The 18,443-nt window shown below is 36.7% G+C and overlaps 1 protein-coding gene across 1 annotated transcript in view; it reads right to left on the bottom strand.

The window, feature by feature from the left end:
* ALG13 (ALG13 UDP-N-acetylglucosaminyltransferase subunit) overlaps window positions 1-18,443 on the bottom strand; it is a 65,401-nt gene that overhangs the window by 26,737 nt on the left and 20,221 nt on the right. The window contains 19 exon segments of the mRNA XM_055337446.1: window positions 1,127-1,247; window positions 1,596-1,752; window positions 1,942-2,055; window positions 2,643-2,889; window positions 3,249-3,376; window positions 4,557-4,657; window positions 5,215-5,279; window positions 6,332-6,440; window positions 7,420-7,495; window positions 9,179-9,341; window positions 9,538-9,619; window positions 12,142-12,214; window positions 13,998-14,044; window positions 14,766-14,816; window positions 16,863-16,946; window positions 17,499-17,702; window positions 17,704-17,756; window positions 17,759-17,822; window positions 17,825-17,858. Of these exon segments, the coding sequence (XP_055193421.1) occupies window positions 1,127-1,247; window positions 1,596-1,752; window positions 1,942-2,055; window positions 2,643-2,889; window positions 3,249-3,376; window positions 4,557-4,657; window positions 5,215-5,279; window positions 6,332-6,440; window positions 7,420-7,495; window positions 9,179-9,341; window positions 9,538-9,619; window positions 12,142-12,214; window positions 13,998-14,044; window positions 14,766-14,816; window positions 16,863-16,946; window positions 17,499-17,702; window positions 17,704-17,756; window positions 17,759-17,822; window positions 17,825-17,858 (1,973 nt within the window).

Genomic DNA, 18,443 nt, shown 5'->3' with positions numbered 1-18,443 from the left:
AACATCACAATAAAGAACTTGACTGTTAAGTCAGTGAGATTGCCTCATACCTCCTTAATCCACCCAATTCCTCCAGAATTGTTTCAGTAGAATTGTCTGTAACGTCATTTTACAGTAAAATGGTAAAATAACAAGCACACCCCACGGTGAGAGGCACTATAGCAACTGTTAAGAACATACTGACATATGTGTCTTAGTGTCAGATGTTGTCTTTAGTGTCAGACAAAACCAAATTCAAAATCGATCCCTGACAATCACAAAGGATCATATATTGCATATACTGCATGACTCCACTCATATGAAATGTCCAGAATTGGCAAATCTATTAAGATAGAAAGCAAACTGGTGGTTGCCTAGGGCTGGGTGGGGGATGGTGGAGAGAAATGGGAAGTGGCTGCTAACGAGTACAAGATTTCTTTTGGGGTCATAAAAATGTTCTAAAATTGATTGTGGAGATGGTCATGCAACTCTGTGACTGTATTAAAATCACTGTATACTTTTTAAGTAGGTGAAATATGCCATATGTGGATTATATCTAAATAAAGCTATTATAAAAAACTTCAATCTATGCCACTTACCAAGGGTATGACTTTGGCTATGTCATTTACCCTTTGAGCCTCAATCTCCTCATTTATAACCAAGGATACCATATTCCTTAGAGGTTCACTGTTAAGTATTAAGTTATAGTTATTTAGTACAGTGGATGACCAATAGGATACAATGAATAGTAACATTTTAAGTAGACTTCTTTGGGCAAAGAAATTATTTTCTAGCCATCTCATAAAATAGCAACTAGTTACAGAAAAGCCCAAAGTAGTTCTACAAACAAATGGTCCTCACCATTTGTGAGGTGCCTTACTAATAAGGAATAGATATTTTCCATACTGAAATCACACCAAATCAAAACTCAGTAAAGACCTATGCAGAGTTGAAAATAAGTTGTGACAATGTGGTGGCCTATAGAACTGGAAGTCCGTCCTTCTGAGAAAGACCAAGACATCTTCAAACACCTAGCAAAGTCTGAGACAAGAACTGATAACTCATTCAAAACAAGCTACCAGAACAGTGGGCCTGATGTGCCATAAGAATCACCTTTCAAAGATACATTTAACTGTAACTGACTCACCATGGTCACTCTGGCCACTGCCCTCCTCTGAATTCAAAGTCTGTTTGCCTGAGCTATGTCCTCGTCTTGAAACACAGTATCTTGAAGCAGCAGGAACCACTGTAGGGCGCCCTCTGTGATTCTGTACCAAAGACACACACATATACACATGCTGTTCAGGAAAAAAACAGCTCCAAGTATTTTAATGTAACTTAGAATAAAAAAACATGAGAAAATTATCAAGAAAACAGAAAATATTTTCCCATATTATGTAAGCCAAGATTATTGGTCCACCTCTACCCTTTCTCTCTAAAAATACCTGAAAAAAAGTTCTCCTCTCCCATCTTTAAAAGCTCTAAGATAAAAACTCATGTTTTTCGGAAGTGCTTTATTTGGTGGTTTGTCAAAAAGCTAAAAATTTATCCACATTGCCTTTACTTAAAAGAAGAGAAAGTAAACAGCTTTTTGAATAAAGCTTCGACCTACTTACAGATAAAGTTGGATAAGCAGTCTCATCCCCTTCTTCAACTTCATAAAAGGTAATGGTTTCTTCCAAGCCCCTGGGCATTGGTCCACTCTCTGGGGAAAAGCTATACTGGCACTCCTTATTCATACAGTGCATCTGGCGGTGACTACGTCTAAACGAACTTAAGTATTAAGTAGTTCAGAGAAAAGAGGGAAAATGATTACATATGGTGGTAACTTGTTTCTAATTTCTAAATAACAGTTCACACTTCTCAATGTTGACATTTTAAAAAAATTAATTCACATTTGTTGCTCCGCAAGGAAGCCAAACTTACCCATTTTGTGATTTTCAACATTTAAAATTCACTTACCGAGATCTATAGGAGAAGTTATCATAGCTCTGGCAACACCTTTTACCTGGGCCAGGGTAAAAACCAACTTTAGGGCCCTCCATGTTATGCCTGTTTATAAAGCGAGATGAATCCCTAAATATGAAGAGAAAGGAGAAAACAACTCTATTCATAGTACTTGAGTTGTCAATCTTTACGCTTAAATAGAATTAACACATCTTTCTAAAAATCTCCTAATAGAAAGAGCTGTGATCTCACTCCTGGCATTAGGCCTATCCATTATTAATGGATACAGTGCTTGATGGCCCCACATGTCTTCAACCATTCCATATATCCTTAAATAGTGGGAATACAATTCTCCCAATAAATTCATTTGACAAAAATTTAAGTATACATCAGTCCCATCCTCTATGCAGACATCACAAAAGGGAGCTAAACTGTTAAAACATTTCTAAATTCTGGGACACTGGGTGGCTCAGTGGTTGAGCATCTGCCTTCCACTCAGGGCGTGATCCTGGGGTCTGGGAACAAATCCCACATCGGGCTCCTTGAGGGGAGCCCCTTTGCCTGTGTCTCTGCCTCTCTCTCGCTATCTCTCATGAATAAATAAATAAAATCTTTTAAAAAAGGGTATTTCTAAATTCTACTATAATTCTGTCCAGGAATTATTAACCATATTTCAACAGAAATGTACATTATCTTGCAAGTCAGTTAAGCCTTACCTGGGCATCCCATATCCCCGACCTTGTCTCTGAGATGAATGTTGAGGATGAAAATGCTCATTAGACATAATACTGCCGGCTGTCTGTGGATAGTGCATTGGAGGGTCATGCCCGTAATGCATACTGTGTTGAAGCCTGGGCGGAAGGAGGGCATCTCCCCTGCTGTAAGCCATAGTCATAAAAACCTCTTTTCCTCTAACTTTTTTGAACATCTTCTTCCGTTGTTTCATGTCCATCTCTGACATCGCTTTCAGGCAAAGAAGTATCAAATAAGTTTCATAACCAAAGCAAAAGATCCAGTCCTCCCCTCCCCCAAATGCCTAGAACCATTTGGTAATGTATGGAGATATTTGTGGTTATTATTGCAACTGTGGGAAAAGGATGCTACTGGCATCTAGTGGATAGGGGCCAGAGATGCTAAGCAACCTATAATGCACATTATGCACAAGACAGCTGCCCACGACAAAGTTGCCATGCATCCTAAAATGTCAGTAACACACCAAAGTTGAGAAACTGAGAACAAGGCTTATCTATGTTGCCTTTTATTTAAAGATAAGATGTAAGTACAAGAAGGGGGAAATAATAAAAAAACTTCAGCATACAAACCCATTTCTGGGACATAGCCCCCAGAAATTTTCTGGTAACCTCTTCCTTTCCGACTGGGCATAGCATTCCAGGCAGGAACAGGTGTGACTTGGGTAACTGGTTTTAAGTTAGCCAGTGGAACCACATGCCTTAAAGTTAAAGATACCACCATTAAGCCACTGCAAAACAGACTTAATTCTCACCCATCCCACTTCATTTTCAAGTATATTCTACTTAAACTTGTTGACACTAGCTACCCTCCTGGGGTTTTCTTTTAAGGTTATTAGAAAAACCTAAGAGTAGTTTATATAATTTCACAGCTATTTGTAGCACATATTATGATCCAGAGTAAAAGACTGTCACAGACTAGTCTTCAAATATGTTAGGGATGCCTTGGTGACTCAGCAGTTGAGCGTCTGCCTTCAGCTCAGAGCATCATCTTGATCCTGGGATCTAGTCCCACATCGAGCTCCCTGAGAAGAGCCTGCTTCTCCCTCTACCTATGTCTCTGCCTCTCGTCTCACTCATGAATAAATAAAATCTTAAAAAAAAACCACAACTATCGTTGTCTTTCCTTGGAAGGAGATTGTATTTTCCCACTCCACTGGCTTCAGCCTCAGCTGTGTAACCCACTTTGATTAATAAAATGTGAGCAGATGCTTTAAGAACCAGCACATGGTTGGTCACGTTCATTTTTACCCTGTGATCATGGAAGACTGTATCTAGATAAAGCCTCTGCTGGCCTGCGCCCCCTTTGCTGATGCACTATGGATTGCTAAATAAGCGAGAAATGAGCTTCATTGTTTTAAGCTACCGAGATTTTTTTGGTTGTAAGGGCAGCATAACTAAGTTTAATGGTTCTGTAAGTGGACCAACAGCATCAGTATCACCTGGAAACTTGTCAGAAGTTCAAATTCTTAGGCCCTACCACAGACCTACTGAAGTCAGAAACTCTGGGGATGGAGCTGTTTTAACAAGCTATGTAATTCTGGGACATGTTAAAGTTTGAGAATGACTGAGCTAGCTTATCGTGGTATAGGCAGAAGTTCAGTTGGTAAATCAGCTTTCCAATAGAACAGTTTTATACCAGAATTCTATTGTATGTAATATGCCTAGTAAGTTGGCTGCGGACTAGGGATCTGGAAACTTTTCATATAGCGGTAATAATATTTCATACTTCAGCATGTGCTTTTAACAATTTTAAATCATCTTAAGCTGGTACCAGATGGAACTTTGGATCTTTTACTAGCATCCTGGTAATTCTCAATTTAGTATTACAAAAAGGCATCAAGAGTCAAATATTTTAGTAATTAACAATTATATTCTTACTTTTCTGCCAATTCTTCAATGAAGACTGTTACTGAATTGTTCTCATTTCCAACTTCCTGAATATGAGCATTATAGTATCTTCCACCTGATTCCAAGCGAACCTGAAAGGAGATAGGAGACAGTAAAAATACATCTAATCTCAAATCTATTGACAGATAGGTCTTCTGCCAAAAAAATAAAAATACAATTTCTCTCCAAATGGAGTTCAGTGTCAACTTATTAAAGTGGTTGATAATCAACACTGCCATCCAGTCTCATTTAATAGAGGTGGCACATGCTGAAAGATCCTTACATCTTTTTGAAAGATCCTTATATCTTCTCACAAAAGTTTGTAATTAAAATTTAACGCAAACATTAAAAAAAATTTTCGGGATCCCCGGGTGGCTCAGTGGTTTAGCGCCTGCCTTCAACCCAGGACGTGATCCTGGAGTCCCAGGATCGAGTCCCACATCGGGCTCCCTGCATGGAGCCTGCTTCTCCCTCTGCCTGTGTCTCTGCACGCCTCTCTCTCTCTCTCTCTCTCTGTTTCTAATGAATAGGTAAATAAAATATTTTTAAATTTTTCTAGCATTTTGTAAATGAGCTTTGTTGAACCTGTGACTAAAACCACCACAACCTTGGGAAAACAAATTACTGAGTTTTTAAAAGATGAACTAACCTGACACTTGTCTCCCAAATAGTACTGTCTCCCAGCATACTCCATGTAATCAGATTTTTGAAGTTCTATTAAAAGAAAATGAAGATTCAAGCTCAAACTGCTCCCTTTCCCATTTTACATCATTTAATTTTCTAATTTACTTTTACCAGTGTTTTTGACAATGACACTCTTAAGGTAAAATCAGGGGCAGACGGGATCCTAAAGGGTCATTCTATTACTCTTGATACGGTTCTTTCCCTGGTCAATTTTTTTTTCCCCTGGTCAATTTAAGGAGACCTGCCAAAACAGTTTTGTGCTACAGAACACAGATAGGTGGGAATCGGGAGGTTATAATCTTAGTTGGTCAAACACCAGTAAGATAACAATTTGAAGTAACACGCCTCAATTAGAAAAAAAAAAAACTTACACAGCTTCTTCAAATCAACTGTTATTTTTAACAACTTACTGTGTTCCACAGGAGCTTAACCTCATTCTAGACTGTTGGGTTATTAACTATACCTAAGTTCACCAAGGTCCAAGATGACAAATAGGAAGCATTAAAATATAAATACCATTCTTAGCTCACAGGACCATACAGAAAAAGCCAGCAGAATGGATTTGGTCTATAGGCCATAGTTTGTGAACATCTGACCTATTCATTTATCAGTGAGGGTAGTCCTAACATTTTAAATTTAAGACAGGCTTATTTGCAGTTACAAGTTTCAGGTACTCTTAAAATTATCAGAAGTTTATCTCCACATGGTCTTTGCAAAACCAAAAGTCTTGGATAAACATCAGATTCTAAAAGATCCCTTTCCACTTCTAAACATATTTGTTTCTTCTTTGGATTTAAAATCATGAGGAGGTACATAGCACCTGGGTGGCTCAGTTAAGCGTCTGCCTTCCCTGCTCAGCAAGGAGCCTGCTTCTCCTTCTCCCTCTGCCCCTCCCCCTACTTATGCTCTCCCCCTTTCAGATAAAATCTTTTAAAAATATAAAATAAAATCATGTATCTAGTAAGCTAAAAGATACCAGGCTATTTTTTATAACAATACATTAAAAACACATAATCAGAAACAATTTGCAATATTTTTTCCCTGATCTGTCAGGATTCAAAAGTATGCTGTTGTATCATTACCTTTCCTGCTGTCCAGCCAAACATCAAATTCTACATTACGATAGATTTCTGGATCCAGGGCTTTTAGCACCTTATAGGGGAAGAGCATCTTTGATGGACTTTCTGGAGACTAAAACAAAAATAATCATGCTACAAATTCACCATCCTTAGCTTCAGGGGAAGAAAGAAGAATTAAAAGTTCTTCCTGTCTTTTTAAACTATATACATATGCCTCCCTTTTCTTGCTATAAAAGAAATAAATGCCATAAGTTTTATTGTGTATTTTAAAAATCAGGAGATTAAAGCAGCAACATACAAATAATCTACCAGGTTTTGGATGGCAGAAGGGAAATACTGCCTAAAGCAGCCAACAACTCAGGATTCATCTCCTATAAATCAATGCAACACACACAAAGATTAAAGATTCAGTCAAGCTATTCAATAAATCTCATCTTGATATATACACAGAGGTGTAGTGTGTCTGTACCCTAAAATCAACTGAAAAAATCTGAAAATTTTATTTCATTTGTCAAAATCTGTTACAACTTCCAAAGAAATTACCTTTGTCTTCCCCTTTCCTAGAATTTCACCATATCCAATACTACTACTGTTCCCCAAATATCAGCACTTGGGGCATACACAAAGATTATTTTAACAGTATTTGCCCTATGTAGCTAGCCTCAAACTAAAGGTCTGCTTGATTTTAGGCCTATAAAAATGGTAAAATTTCTCCCGTTTCTCTAAACAGAATTACTACCTATTTTCTTTGAATAGAATAGGACAAGCATTATATTTTTTAATGACAAAAAAACCCTCAGCATCAGAAGAGTGATTAAAAGAAATATCTATTGGATTTGTAACATTATTTTAACTTGAAAAACAGCTTCTGAAAATTCTCAAGTGTTGCTTGGAAATAATCTATATAATTCCATTAAGAACAAAAATTCAGACATTAAACACCCCTTGGACATTTTCAGATTAAGGAAAGTAAAACATGAACTCCTCCTTCACCCCATATAACTAGAACGGACCACATGACCTTAACTCATTTAAGTTCTGATGCTGCAAGCCAGAATTATGAAAATTCTTTGCCCTAGAAAATTTCAAACCTTTGCTTCTTCTGTTCCTTGACTGTACCCCTCTGGTGTATTTTCAACATTGCAGCAGGCACCCAACTCTTCAGTCCTAATTGAAAAGATTTAGAACAAAGAACTTTATATATATGCAGTAGATGTTTTAAGTCTAATTACTATACCACCACCTAGTGGTAAAGTAGCTCAGGTCTAAAAATGAGACCAATACTTTTTACCCCAACATTTACATTTATGCTTCCTTTGTATAAGTATATACTACAATATACTTAGAAGATGATTTCCTATATTTCACACCTCCATCTCTTAAGATGGTCCCTATGATCCTTGCCTCCTGGTGTTCACATCCATGTATGATTCCCCTATCTCCTCAAGTTTGTTTCTAACCCATCGATAGATAGGACATGTTATTGCTGGCCTCTCTTGCTGACTATAAGGAAGCAAGCAATCATGTTCACCAAGCCCACGTGGCAAGGAGCTGAGGGTTACCTCTGGCTGACAGCCAGGAAAAAAACCCCACAAATTTCTCACTCCTACAGCTTCAAGGAACTAAATGCTGCCAAGAACTATTTGGGTGGAAAAGTGGATCCTTCCTCAGTCAAAACTCCAGGTAAGAACTCAACCCTGAAAAAAAAAAGAACTCAATCTTGGCCAACCTCACCACAGTCCTAGTGAAACCCTAAGCAGAAGACCCAGTTAAGCTGTGCCCAGATTCCCAACTCACATAATTGTGAGATTAAGTGTGTTAAGTTGCAAAATCTGTAGTATTAGGGTCCTGGAGCAATAATAATATATCTTGCCTTTTTACTACTATAGTTTCCATGTGCCTACCATCCTTAGGACAAGTCATCAGTGAAGAATGAAGCAATTTTTACCCTCATACAGGACTGCCACCCCCTGCATTCCCGAATAAGTTTTAAAAACCCCTCTTCTACCAAAACAATTTGCAAGGATTTAATATCCAAGAAATAAAATTGTAAGCAAGGCAAAAAGACCAGGTAACATCTGACTGGCAACGAGCCTATCTGAATTTCCTAGACAGACATAGGAATGAAGAAATACAAGACAACATCTACTTTATTATCTCTAACACAAAGTTTTTGATGAAATCTGTTCAATAATAGTGGTTTCCTCAGAGGCCACAATCTACCCTCCTAGTGAATACCAAAGACAGACACTGAAAAGCTCCTGAAATGTCCCTTAGCCTGAGAGATTCTTTTCTTCTAGTCGGATGTGTGTCAAGTAACTACTATGAACCTCGGTTAGCAAACTAACAAAATGATGGTGCTGGTTTAGAACCAGTTTTTCTCTAATACTTACATCAGAATACCTGGGGTGTACTTGTCAAAAAAAAAAGGCAGATGCATGGCCCCACTCTGATTCCAAATTTTGTGAAAGTAGGCCCAAGAATCTGCATTTCTAACAAGCACTGTAAGTATACCCTCATATACAACTGAAGTTTTAGGGCCTGATCCTGGAGACCCAGAATCGAGTCCCACATCGGGCTCACTGCATGGAGCCTGCTTCTCCCTCTGCCTGTGTCTCTGCCTCTCTCTCATAAATAAATAAAAATCTAAAAAAAAATCTCCAAAGCTTAAGCATATCAAAATACAACATATCTTCATGGTAAAATTTCTCAACCCCAATTAAAAAATATATATTCATATACATATGTGTGTGTAGTTTAAGGCATAAACTTGTCAAGCTCCTTCCACTTTCAAATGATGATGCACAGAAACATGATCCTATAGTTGACATCCCCTTTTCCCTTTATTACCTATCCTCAGTTGAACTCTTGTAGTCAATATGGACATCTTCACTGCCAGTCAGAGCATTGTTTCTGTTCTTTTTGGAACCACTTCGAAACAATTCAACCGCAGTCTTCAACTCTTCTTCATCCACAAAAAACACATCTTTATAGAGAATTTCATACAATACAGCTAAAGGAAAAAAGCCAAAACTCTCAACTGTCAAAGTAAGATCTCTTTATAACAATGTGAAAACAGCCATAAACCACAATTTCAATAGGTGCCAACAAAGTCTTAAAACGGCTGCTTATGGTGGGTCCCTCAATTTAAAGATGGGCAAAAAAAATGATCCAAAACACATCTAAGCATTGATAAAGCCTTCACATACCCTGGCAAACAGCTGCACTTGACTGAAACTGTTTTGAATATACTGAATCATAATGGCCATTACTTGAATAGCAGAGTAGAACCTGAAACGAAAAACACACAGGACAATTAAGTGAATGTTATACATCTCACAACCATGAAATACTTGAAATTAAGTTGCTAATCAGAAATTGGTAACTAATTTTTAAAAACATGATTTTTTTTAGATTCCACAGATTAGGCAATATCATGCAGTACTTACCTTTGACTCATTTCACTTAACATAATGTATCAATTATATCTCAATAAAACTAAGGCAAAGTGAGTTTTAAAATTTAAATACAGATAAGTGCAAACTAGAACTTAGATTTTCTTCAAAGTGAGTTTTAAATGCCAAGATTTACTACCAAGGCTACACTGTGAGCCTAAGTCACATTCCCATTAATATACCAAACAAGGACTGATTCACAAATTTCCAAATAGATGGGAACTTTTACAAACTGGGTAAATCTAACAGAAATCCTAACAGAAGTCAAAAAACCCAGCTTAACTTCGTAAACTGACTGGAAAAAAAATGGAAACTCCAACTAAAAAAGGTCAATAACTGGAGGCAGTTGTTAAGGAGTAAAGCAATCCAGCTAACCAGAACTGAAAAAATAAGCAGGAAAAAAACCCCAGAGATAATGGTGTAATTTCTCTATTCATGTGGCAAGAAGTTAAATTTTGACTGGAAGAGGTAAAACTAAACATGAAATGGCTTTTATGTTCCTGGTGGTATCCCAACATAAAATAATAGTTCTCTGATACATACTTGTGGGTAAGTAGATGGGATGTAATGGCATTAAACTAGTGAAAAAATGAGGTAGATCTGTACTACCGATGAGGGTAAATGAGAAGTAACAACATGTTTAGTATGAGCCCATCTACATTAAAAAAAAATAAATGCAAAGAGAATGATAGAGGAGACCTACCCAAACTTTATACATTTGCAAACCAGACATATATACGCTATGTTGTGCATGCAAATGCCCAACTGCTAAGTATTAGCTTTGTATGCATGTACAGATTAGAATTATACATGATATTTTCATGGTTGCAAATACTCAAAAGGTCTTACACCTTTAATATTCTTCTGCTTCCCAATGGATGATGTTCTCCCTTTAATTAGCTCAATAATATCTCTAAAATGTATAGGACTCATTTAAAAATGGAGCTATGAAATTGTAGGAACTAGGTACTAGGTATATGAATGTTCACTATACAAGTCTTTTAATTTTTCTCTATATGAAAATTTTCACAAAATAAAATGTCAAGGGAAAAAACTGAAGTGCAAGTTTAGAGTCCTGGTAAAGATCTAAATGTCTAAATTTCATCTCTGGCAATGCTGTATACAATTACTAAAAATACAAAAGCTACCACTCCTCCTTCCTCAAAGAATTCTGATTATGTCACACCCCTGCTTAAAAACTCTGAATAAGTGTTTAGGAACAATTGTAAATGCTCTGAAATTTACTTTGAAATATACCAAAAATTAAGATAGATTGATAAATGGATAGACAGGTGATAAAATAAGGATATTCAAGTGGTGGGAATTAGAATATTCACTGTAAAATTATTTTAGCTCTTCTGTATTTTTTTAAATCCTTATAATAAAATATTGGAAAAAAGCTTCAATCGACTATTCTGAAAAGCCAAATTCTTGGCATGGTCCCCTCATTATGTAATTCCAGCCTAACTTTTCAGCACTGACCTTTCCCCACCCAACTACTTGAGTCCCAAAGGGTCTGCTGCTTCCATGCCTTTGCAGAAGTCCTCTGAATAGACTGCCCTTCATACTTGTTTGACTCATTTTTTTGGTATTCCATTTAAATATCATTACCATCATGAAACTCTCTAAACTTCCTCAAGCAGAGGGAACGACTTTTTCTTCTATGCTCTTTGTACATACTTCTATTATATATAATGATAAGTGAAACTTATCATTTCACTGTAAAATTAGCTATTTGCATGTCTGTGTTCATCTGTTAAGCCCTTGGAAAACAAGTATTATGTTGTATTCAATTTGGTGTCCCCAAAGCCCAGTGAAGTGCTTGGTACACTACAGGGGCTTAATGTTGCCAAACAAATTAGACGGCAGTATCAATGATAAAACAAAGTGTCCCAATTTATATTTACTTTCTTTTTATTATTTTTTTTATTATTATACTTACTTTCTAAGTTATCTCTTGCATTCTGCTCTATTCCCAATGCCACTTGCCTGGTTCAGGTCTTTTGTCTAGATTACTTTAACATCCTAACAGTTCTCCCAGTGTCTAGTCTAGTCTTATGATCATCAAAATGTTTCCTGAATTATGCTCCATGGTGTGAAATAAGACTTATAAAACACAATTACTGTATAGTCTGTACTCAAATAATCCAATAAGTAAGATCAGGTCTGTTCAGAAGAGTGGCTAACAACACTGAGGATAACTGAATGGAGAGAAAAAGGCTGGTGGCAGAGAAGCTTGGCATTTAGACTATATTTTCCCATTAATTAGGTAATAAAAGATAATTTCTTACTATCTTGGTAAGCCAGCAGCATCATTCAATTTCTTTTATTTTAGTAAACATTCACTCATCTTCTTACCTTGTCTTCATAGCCATTATCTGTGACATAAGTTGGAGGCTTTCCAGGATAGCGATAAAGAATAAAATCCCGACTACATGGGTAGAAAACATAGGTTGTTGAAAAGAGATAATTTAATATATGCGAGAGATAGTTATAAGAACAAATATTTGGGCTTTCAAACTGCCCACCTTATTCATATAAAAAATCCAAATGTTTAAAAGAGGCTAAATAATGGTAATTCAAAGTAGACAGTTATAACTGCCCCTAAAGTTCTATGGATTTTTAAAATGTACCTTAATTTGGGGAAAGGAGGAGTAAAGAAACTAGATTACCAACTGTATGCATGTTTCTGAGTGTTGGAGACTCCCCACTCATTTAAAGCATGGGCTAGCAAATTTTACTTGGTAAAAGACCAGAGAATAAGCATTTCAGCTTTTGCAGGCCATACAGTTTACTCAACTATAACTTTGTAGCATTAAAGCAGCCACAGACCATGATAAACCAGTATACAACTGTTCCAGTAAAATTTAACTTATGGACACTGAAATTTGAATTTCATACAATTTTCACATGCCATGAAACATTATTCTAGTTTTGATTCAACCATTTAAAAACTTTTAAAAAAATTCTTAGCTTGAGGGGCATACATACACAGAAGGCAAATTTAAAAGCTGGCTCTTGGGGCAGCTCGGTGGCTAAGCGGTTTAGCGCCGCCTTCAGCCTAGGGTGTGTGTGATCCTGGAGACCCAGGATCGAGTCCCACGTCAGGTTCCCTGCATGGAGCCTGTTTCTCCCTCTGCCTGTGTCTGTCTGTCTGTCTCTCTCTCGAATAAATAAAATCTTTAAAAAATAAATAAAAATAAAAGCTGGCTCTTGGAATGCCTGAGTGGCTCAGTGGTTGAGCATCTGCCTTCATTCAGCTCAGGACATGGTCCCGGAGACCCAGGATCGAGTCCCACACATCAGGCTCCACTGGAGGAGCCTGCTTCTCCTTCTGTCTATGGTCTCTGCCTCTCTCTGTGTCTCTTACGAATAAATAAAATCTTTAATAAAATGAAGCTAGCTCTTAACTTAAAAGCAACAACTGATTAGCTACCTGCCCAATGCCTCTTCTATACCATCATTTCTGGATGGATTTAGTGAGAAGTGAGCAGGGTGCAAAACACTGAACTCGAATGAGTACTCATGATAGGAGGATTCGGCCTTTACTAAGATATATGCCATCTCACTATTGTAAAAAACTGCAAAGGAGTCTTATGTATAGAAATCAACTTCCTCAAATGAACAATATTTCTACTAGCCTCTACCGTATAAATATAACTATTTTCCAAAACTGCACAGCTTCCAGAAATGCCACTTTTGCTGTTTTAATGACCAAAGTGATAGAGCAATAGTTCTCAAACTGTTCTATTATCATTTCCTTAAAAAAGCCTTTGTACTTTCCCTCTGAAATTTTAATACCACAGATATACCATCTATTTAGGTAATGTAATCCTTTGAAGAACCACAAACCACTATAGTATCTAATATCTTTTTGTCTTGAAGAACCAATTTCTACCCTCTTGGAGGTGTATATACTGCCCCAGTGAAGATGCATGCAAGAGGTACAAAGTTAAAAACAGAAGAATTCTAAGGAACACATTGATTTCCTACAGGAATACCAGCAGTTCTTAAAGTCCTTGATTTCATTCAAACGGACACAAATGCTAAGAGGCTCTCCATCCAAAAATTAACACCAATTAACTGTGCTTAGACTTTTCATTTTATGTATCATTACATTAAATCCAAATTTTCCAAATCCCAAAAAAGACTTGAGCAGAAACTATACACAATCATATATACACACTCAGTCTTTAAAAAAATATTTAACTTACTTATAAATTAGAGAAAGAGCTCTTATTTCCAGCTGGCCAGCACTTTCCTAAATATAAATAGTACATAAACTTTTTAAAAACATTCTGTAACTAAAATATAAAAGTTTTTGCAAGTTCAACATTGTTATTTTAGATGTTTAGCACTGTTTTAGATAAAGAATTTGTAGAACACACTATAACTTGCTTTGAGGTTTGGGATACTGTATTACTCATGAACATAAACTTTTCTGAAAAAAATAGTCCTAAAGACCTTCTCAGTTAGCTATTAAGTAACAAGCACAGTTAATATGAGAAATTTAAAAGGCACAATAAAAACTGAATTAGTGTTAAGAAGTTAGGGTACTTCATAAATGCTAAGTCCAGAACTATGGAAATAATCACAAAAATTATCTTCAGTTAAGTATATGTATAGAATTTACTTTTACATAAAAGGATAGCTACAAATCAGGGGAATTTTTTAATAAAAAAATAATAATGACTTCCTACAATATTCATTACCATCCCTCCACCCCCATTAAAGTGAAAAGGCTTAGGCTTGTCTTATATGCAAAAAATCTATGGATGATAAAGTTGTTGACACACAATTCTCAACATTCAACACAAAACAGTAAGTCAATTGCCAGCTCTAGGTTTTGCAAAATCTGATTCAACACAGCTGGCTACTTAAGAAAATAGGTTGCATCTAGCTAAAGCGACACAGCTGAATGAATATTTAGGTTTACTATTCCAAATACTCTGAAAAGATTAAATTCCCGTATTTGATCTTACCTTGGGATCTCCCAACCGTTCCAGGTATTTCTCAAAAGATCCCTCCACATACTTCAAAAATAAAACAAACTTGACTTAACCAGATACACAGCATTACTAAAATCTGATTATATTCTGCAATATTATCCTCCAATGGGGTTTTGTTCAGCTCAACAATCATGGTATTAAATAACTATTTTGCACAGCACCTCAAGAAGATTTGCACATACACAAAAGTTAGGAGTGGAGAAAAGCTGGAGTATAAAACTATCTTAGGAAATGGTCCTGGCTTATCCACATACCAGTGCATTTCAGCAAATGATAATACCTTTTAGTTTCTTTTGAAATGCCAACTTAAATAACTTGACAATTTCCATAAATCATGCAAGCCCAATAATTACAAGGATTTTAAATCTGATCGGAGACATGCATTTTTTGCAAAGTTAAACTGAGGAACTTTAAAGGGAATTTTATTAGTTTCAGAAAAACCCAGGGCACAAGGGAATTTTTGAGATAATAGAAATGTTTGGTATCTTGATTTCAGTGGCAGTTGCAGGACTATATATTATTGCCAAATCTGAAAGTGCTAAACTTAAAATGGTGAATTTTATCGTGTGTAAAATATACCTCAATAAAAATAAACTCGAATAATAGAATATATGTCTAGTTCCGTGTACATATATCACTAGACTTAAAGATCAATTTTTTAATTTTGCTCAATCCCTTTTTAAACAGCTTGAGATAAATTGACATATAACAAACTGCTCATATTTAAATGGCAGAATCAAATACATTTTGACATATGTATGTACCCATGAAACCATCATGACAATCGAGGTAGTGAATAGATCTATCACCCCCGAAAGTTTTCCTGTGTCCCTCTAAAACTCCACTGATCCCCAAGCAATTACTGATCTGATTTCTATCACTATAGACTGGTTTGCATTTTCTAGAGTTTTATATAAAGGAAATCATACAGTATATACTTTGGGGAGGATCTGCCTTCTTTCCCTTGGAATAATTATTGAGATTTATCCATGTAAGTTGTAAAATTTTACAAATCTTGTTATTCAAAATATGGCTACTATTACTGTATCACAAACAAAAGCAAGCATCACTTGGCAGTTTTGTTAAAATGCAGAAAATCTCGGGCCCCAGCTCAGAACTACTGAATCAGAATCTGCACCTTAACAAGATCTCCAGGTGATTTGTATGCACAAAAATACTTGAGATGCACTGTTTTACACCATGGTCTTGCATTTGAAGTAATTTCAGGAATAATCCTTTTGCCAGGTGTGGTAAAGTCTCTAATTAACTCCTAGGTAATAAGTTTAAAGTCAAGAAGCCTTCACATAGTTTTAAAATTCACTGAAACCTGTTGGGGAAAATTAAGAGTAAACCTCGAACAGCAGGCAAATACCCATAACTTATAGTCAGAAGAAAACAAATTGTACTGGAAGGGCTAAGAATGTTTCTTTTAAGCCACATAAAAGGGCACACTACAAATAAGACCTTGGTAAAACCTCATTCTGTTAACAAGAATTCAAATATTCCAAAGTATACAAAGATGTCTTCTAAAAGTTGTTTTAAAGCCAATCATTAATGGCAGAGCACCAATTACCAGTTTGTCACATGAAAAGATTAATGTTAAGAACTGGTTTGCTTCCCTACAATTAGGTTACGATTCTTCATAAAATTAACAGAGGGGTTTCCCATTTATACATACTTGGAAGCATACATTAAAAAATGTTAACACAGCCACACTTTTTGTCAACTATGATTACTTGTTCAAGAAAACAGTGGTATGCATAATACAGAATAGCAGTCAAAATATGACTTTTTAGGACTTGGGAGATTATAGGGGAGTATGTGGGGAGTAGAAAATAGTAGAAAGGATACAAATGAACTGTTTTTTCTTAACTTATAGAGTACAGAACAATTTAATTCTAGAGGCAGTCCAGAAGTATGCTAGCTAGGGGGAAGGCAGCTGAAAATAAGTATTTGCTCTTGTGAGGAGATTGCATGACATAATTTTAATTACATAGATGGTTCAAAGTTCATTTCCTATTTGCTACACACACTACTGACATCTTTACTTTGCACATATATTCTACTTACAGACTCAAAAGTTTGTTGATTTTCTCTCATATATGACACACAAGCCTTCCTGATTTCCAAATGATGGACCTGGCTGCAAAACAACTAAAAAGAAGAGAAAGACCAGCTCACTGTCAACAGTCATTTGAAATAGCTTTTAAATTAAAACAATGAACTGGACACTACGTCCCCCTTGTTCAAAACATATGTAGGAAATTGGGAAATTAAGTACTGACCTTTCTAAAATATGTTTTTGCCATCTTTAGTGGGATTGGGGAGAGATGGTTACCACCCCCACCCTTTTTCTACTCCTTATGGCACAACCTATAAATTTTTCCTTAGGCATAAAATTTAGAGAAAGATCCTTATAAAAGATCAGGATTTCAAAGTTTTCTGTAATTCTTAGCTCTCCTACAATCCAAACTGGCATTTAGAAAACAGAAAAGACAGCAGAGGCACAGCAATATATTTGGACTCATCAGCAAAGGCATACACCAAGCTAATAAGTGGCAGACAGGCCTGGAAGTCTTTACTAGGAAAGAGAAAAGGGAATTTTTTTTTTTTTTAGTGAGCTACAGGTCTTCTAGCTCCAGTATCATGCCATGTGTCAAACCCTGAAAACTCAGTATAGGGAAAATATACTTGTTTTCCTTTTACCTGCTCCGAAATAGCCCGAAAGAGGCAAGAGGCATCCTTGGCAGTCAGCTTTCGAAACAGCCCTAAGCTGCCTAAGTAGTCATCCATTGATGCCTCATTCAGAGACTTCTGGCCGCAGAACTTTTTCCATCCTTTATGCATTTTGCCAGGGGGAGGGGGAAGAAACACAAATGTGGCAAGAAGGAAAAGCAGGGTGCAGGTAGGAATAGGTAGCAGTGACAAGGGCTTGCTTATGCAGGTATCCGGAAAGCAGCCCAAGTCTAGGGATGAGAAGGCAGTTGAAGTCAGCACTGCAGAATCTTGGCACTTCTCAGGAGCAGGAGAAGCAAAGGGCTGGCTTGCCTGGGACAAGTCGGGACCCTGTGAAAAGAAGAGAAAGAGCCGATGCTCCTCGGAATAGAGAACTGGACTTGAGAAGACATGGGAGAAAGCACTTGGGGAGATACCTGTTGAGGAAGGATTGGATTAATGCAATCAGCCCAAGGTTGAGAGAAATATGCACAAGCAGCTGAGCTTTGGGACCAAAAGGAAGCCGAGTTTGCAGCTTAACTCAGGGCAACTGCTGCACGAGGCTGCAATAGGACTGCAACAAGGCTCAGGTGTATATGATGCAGCCTGGCCCACATTATATCGCGTTAAGATTTCTGCCCAAATTTCCAACTAGTCTCTGCCCGAGTTCCCGGCTCCCCTCATAATTTCATGGAGATGAGAGGAAAAAAAAGATAGAACTCACTAGCTAGTAAGTTTAAGTAATCTCATTTGGTTATCTATTATAGCAGATAATAACCCTCTGCTAAATCACAGAAACTAAATCCATTTACTGTCTTAGGAAACACTGATACAATTCTTGACTAATATTCCCAAATTACTGTATAGCATTAACAAAAAGAAAACGTAGAAAGTGTTTTTTAGAAAGTGGAAACAAAGTTTAAACTGAAGCAGCAT

This window comes from Nyctereutes procyonoides, unplaced genomic scaffold (genome assembly GCF_905146905.1).
Source record: "Nyctereutes procyonoides isolate TBG_1078 unplaced genomic scaffold, NYPRO_anot_genome, whole genome shotgun sequence".
In the NCBI taxonomy this organism is placed as follows: domain Eukaryota; kingdom Metazoa; phylum Chordata; class Mammalia; order Carnivora; family Canidae; genus Nyctereutes; species Nyctereutes procyonoides.
The sequence above is the reverse complement of the archived record's forward strand: the minus strand, read 5'-3'. Positions and strand labels throughout refer to the sequence as shown.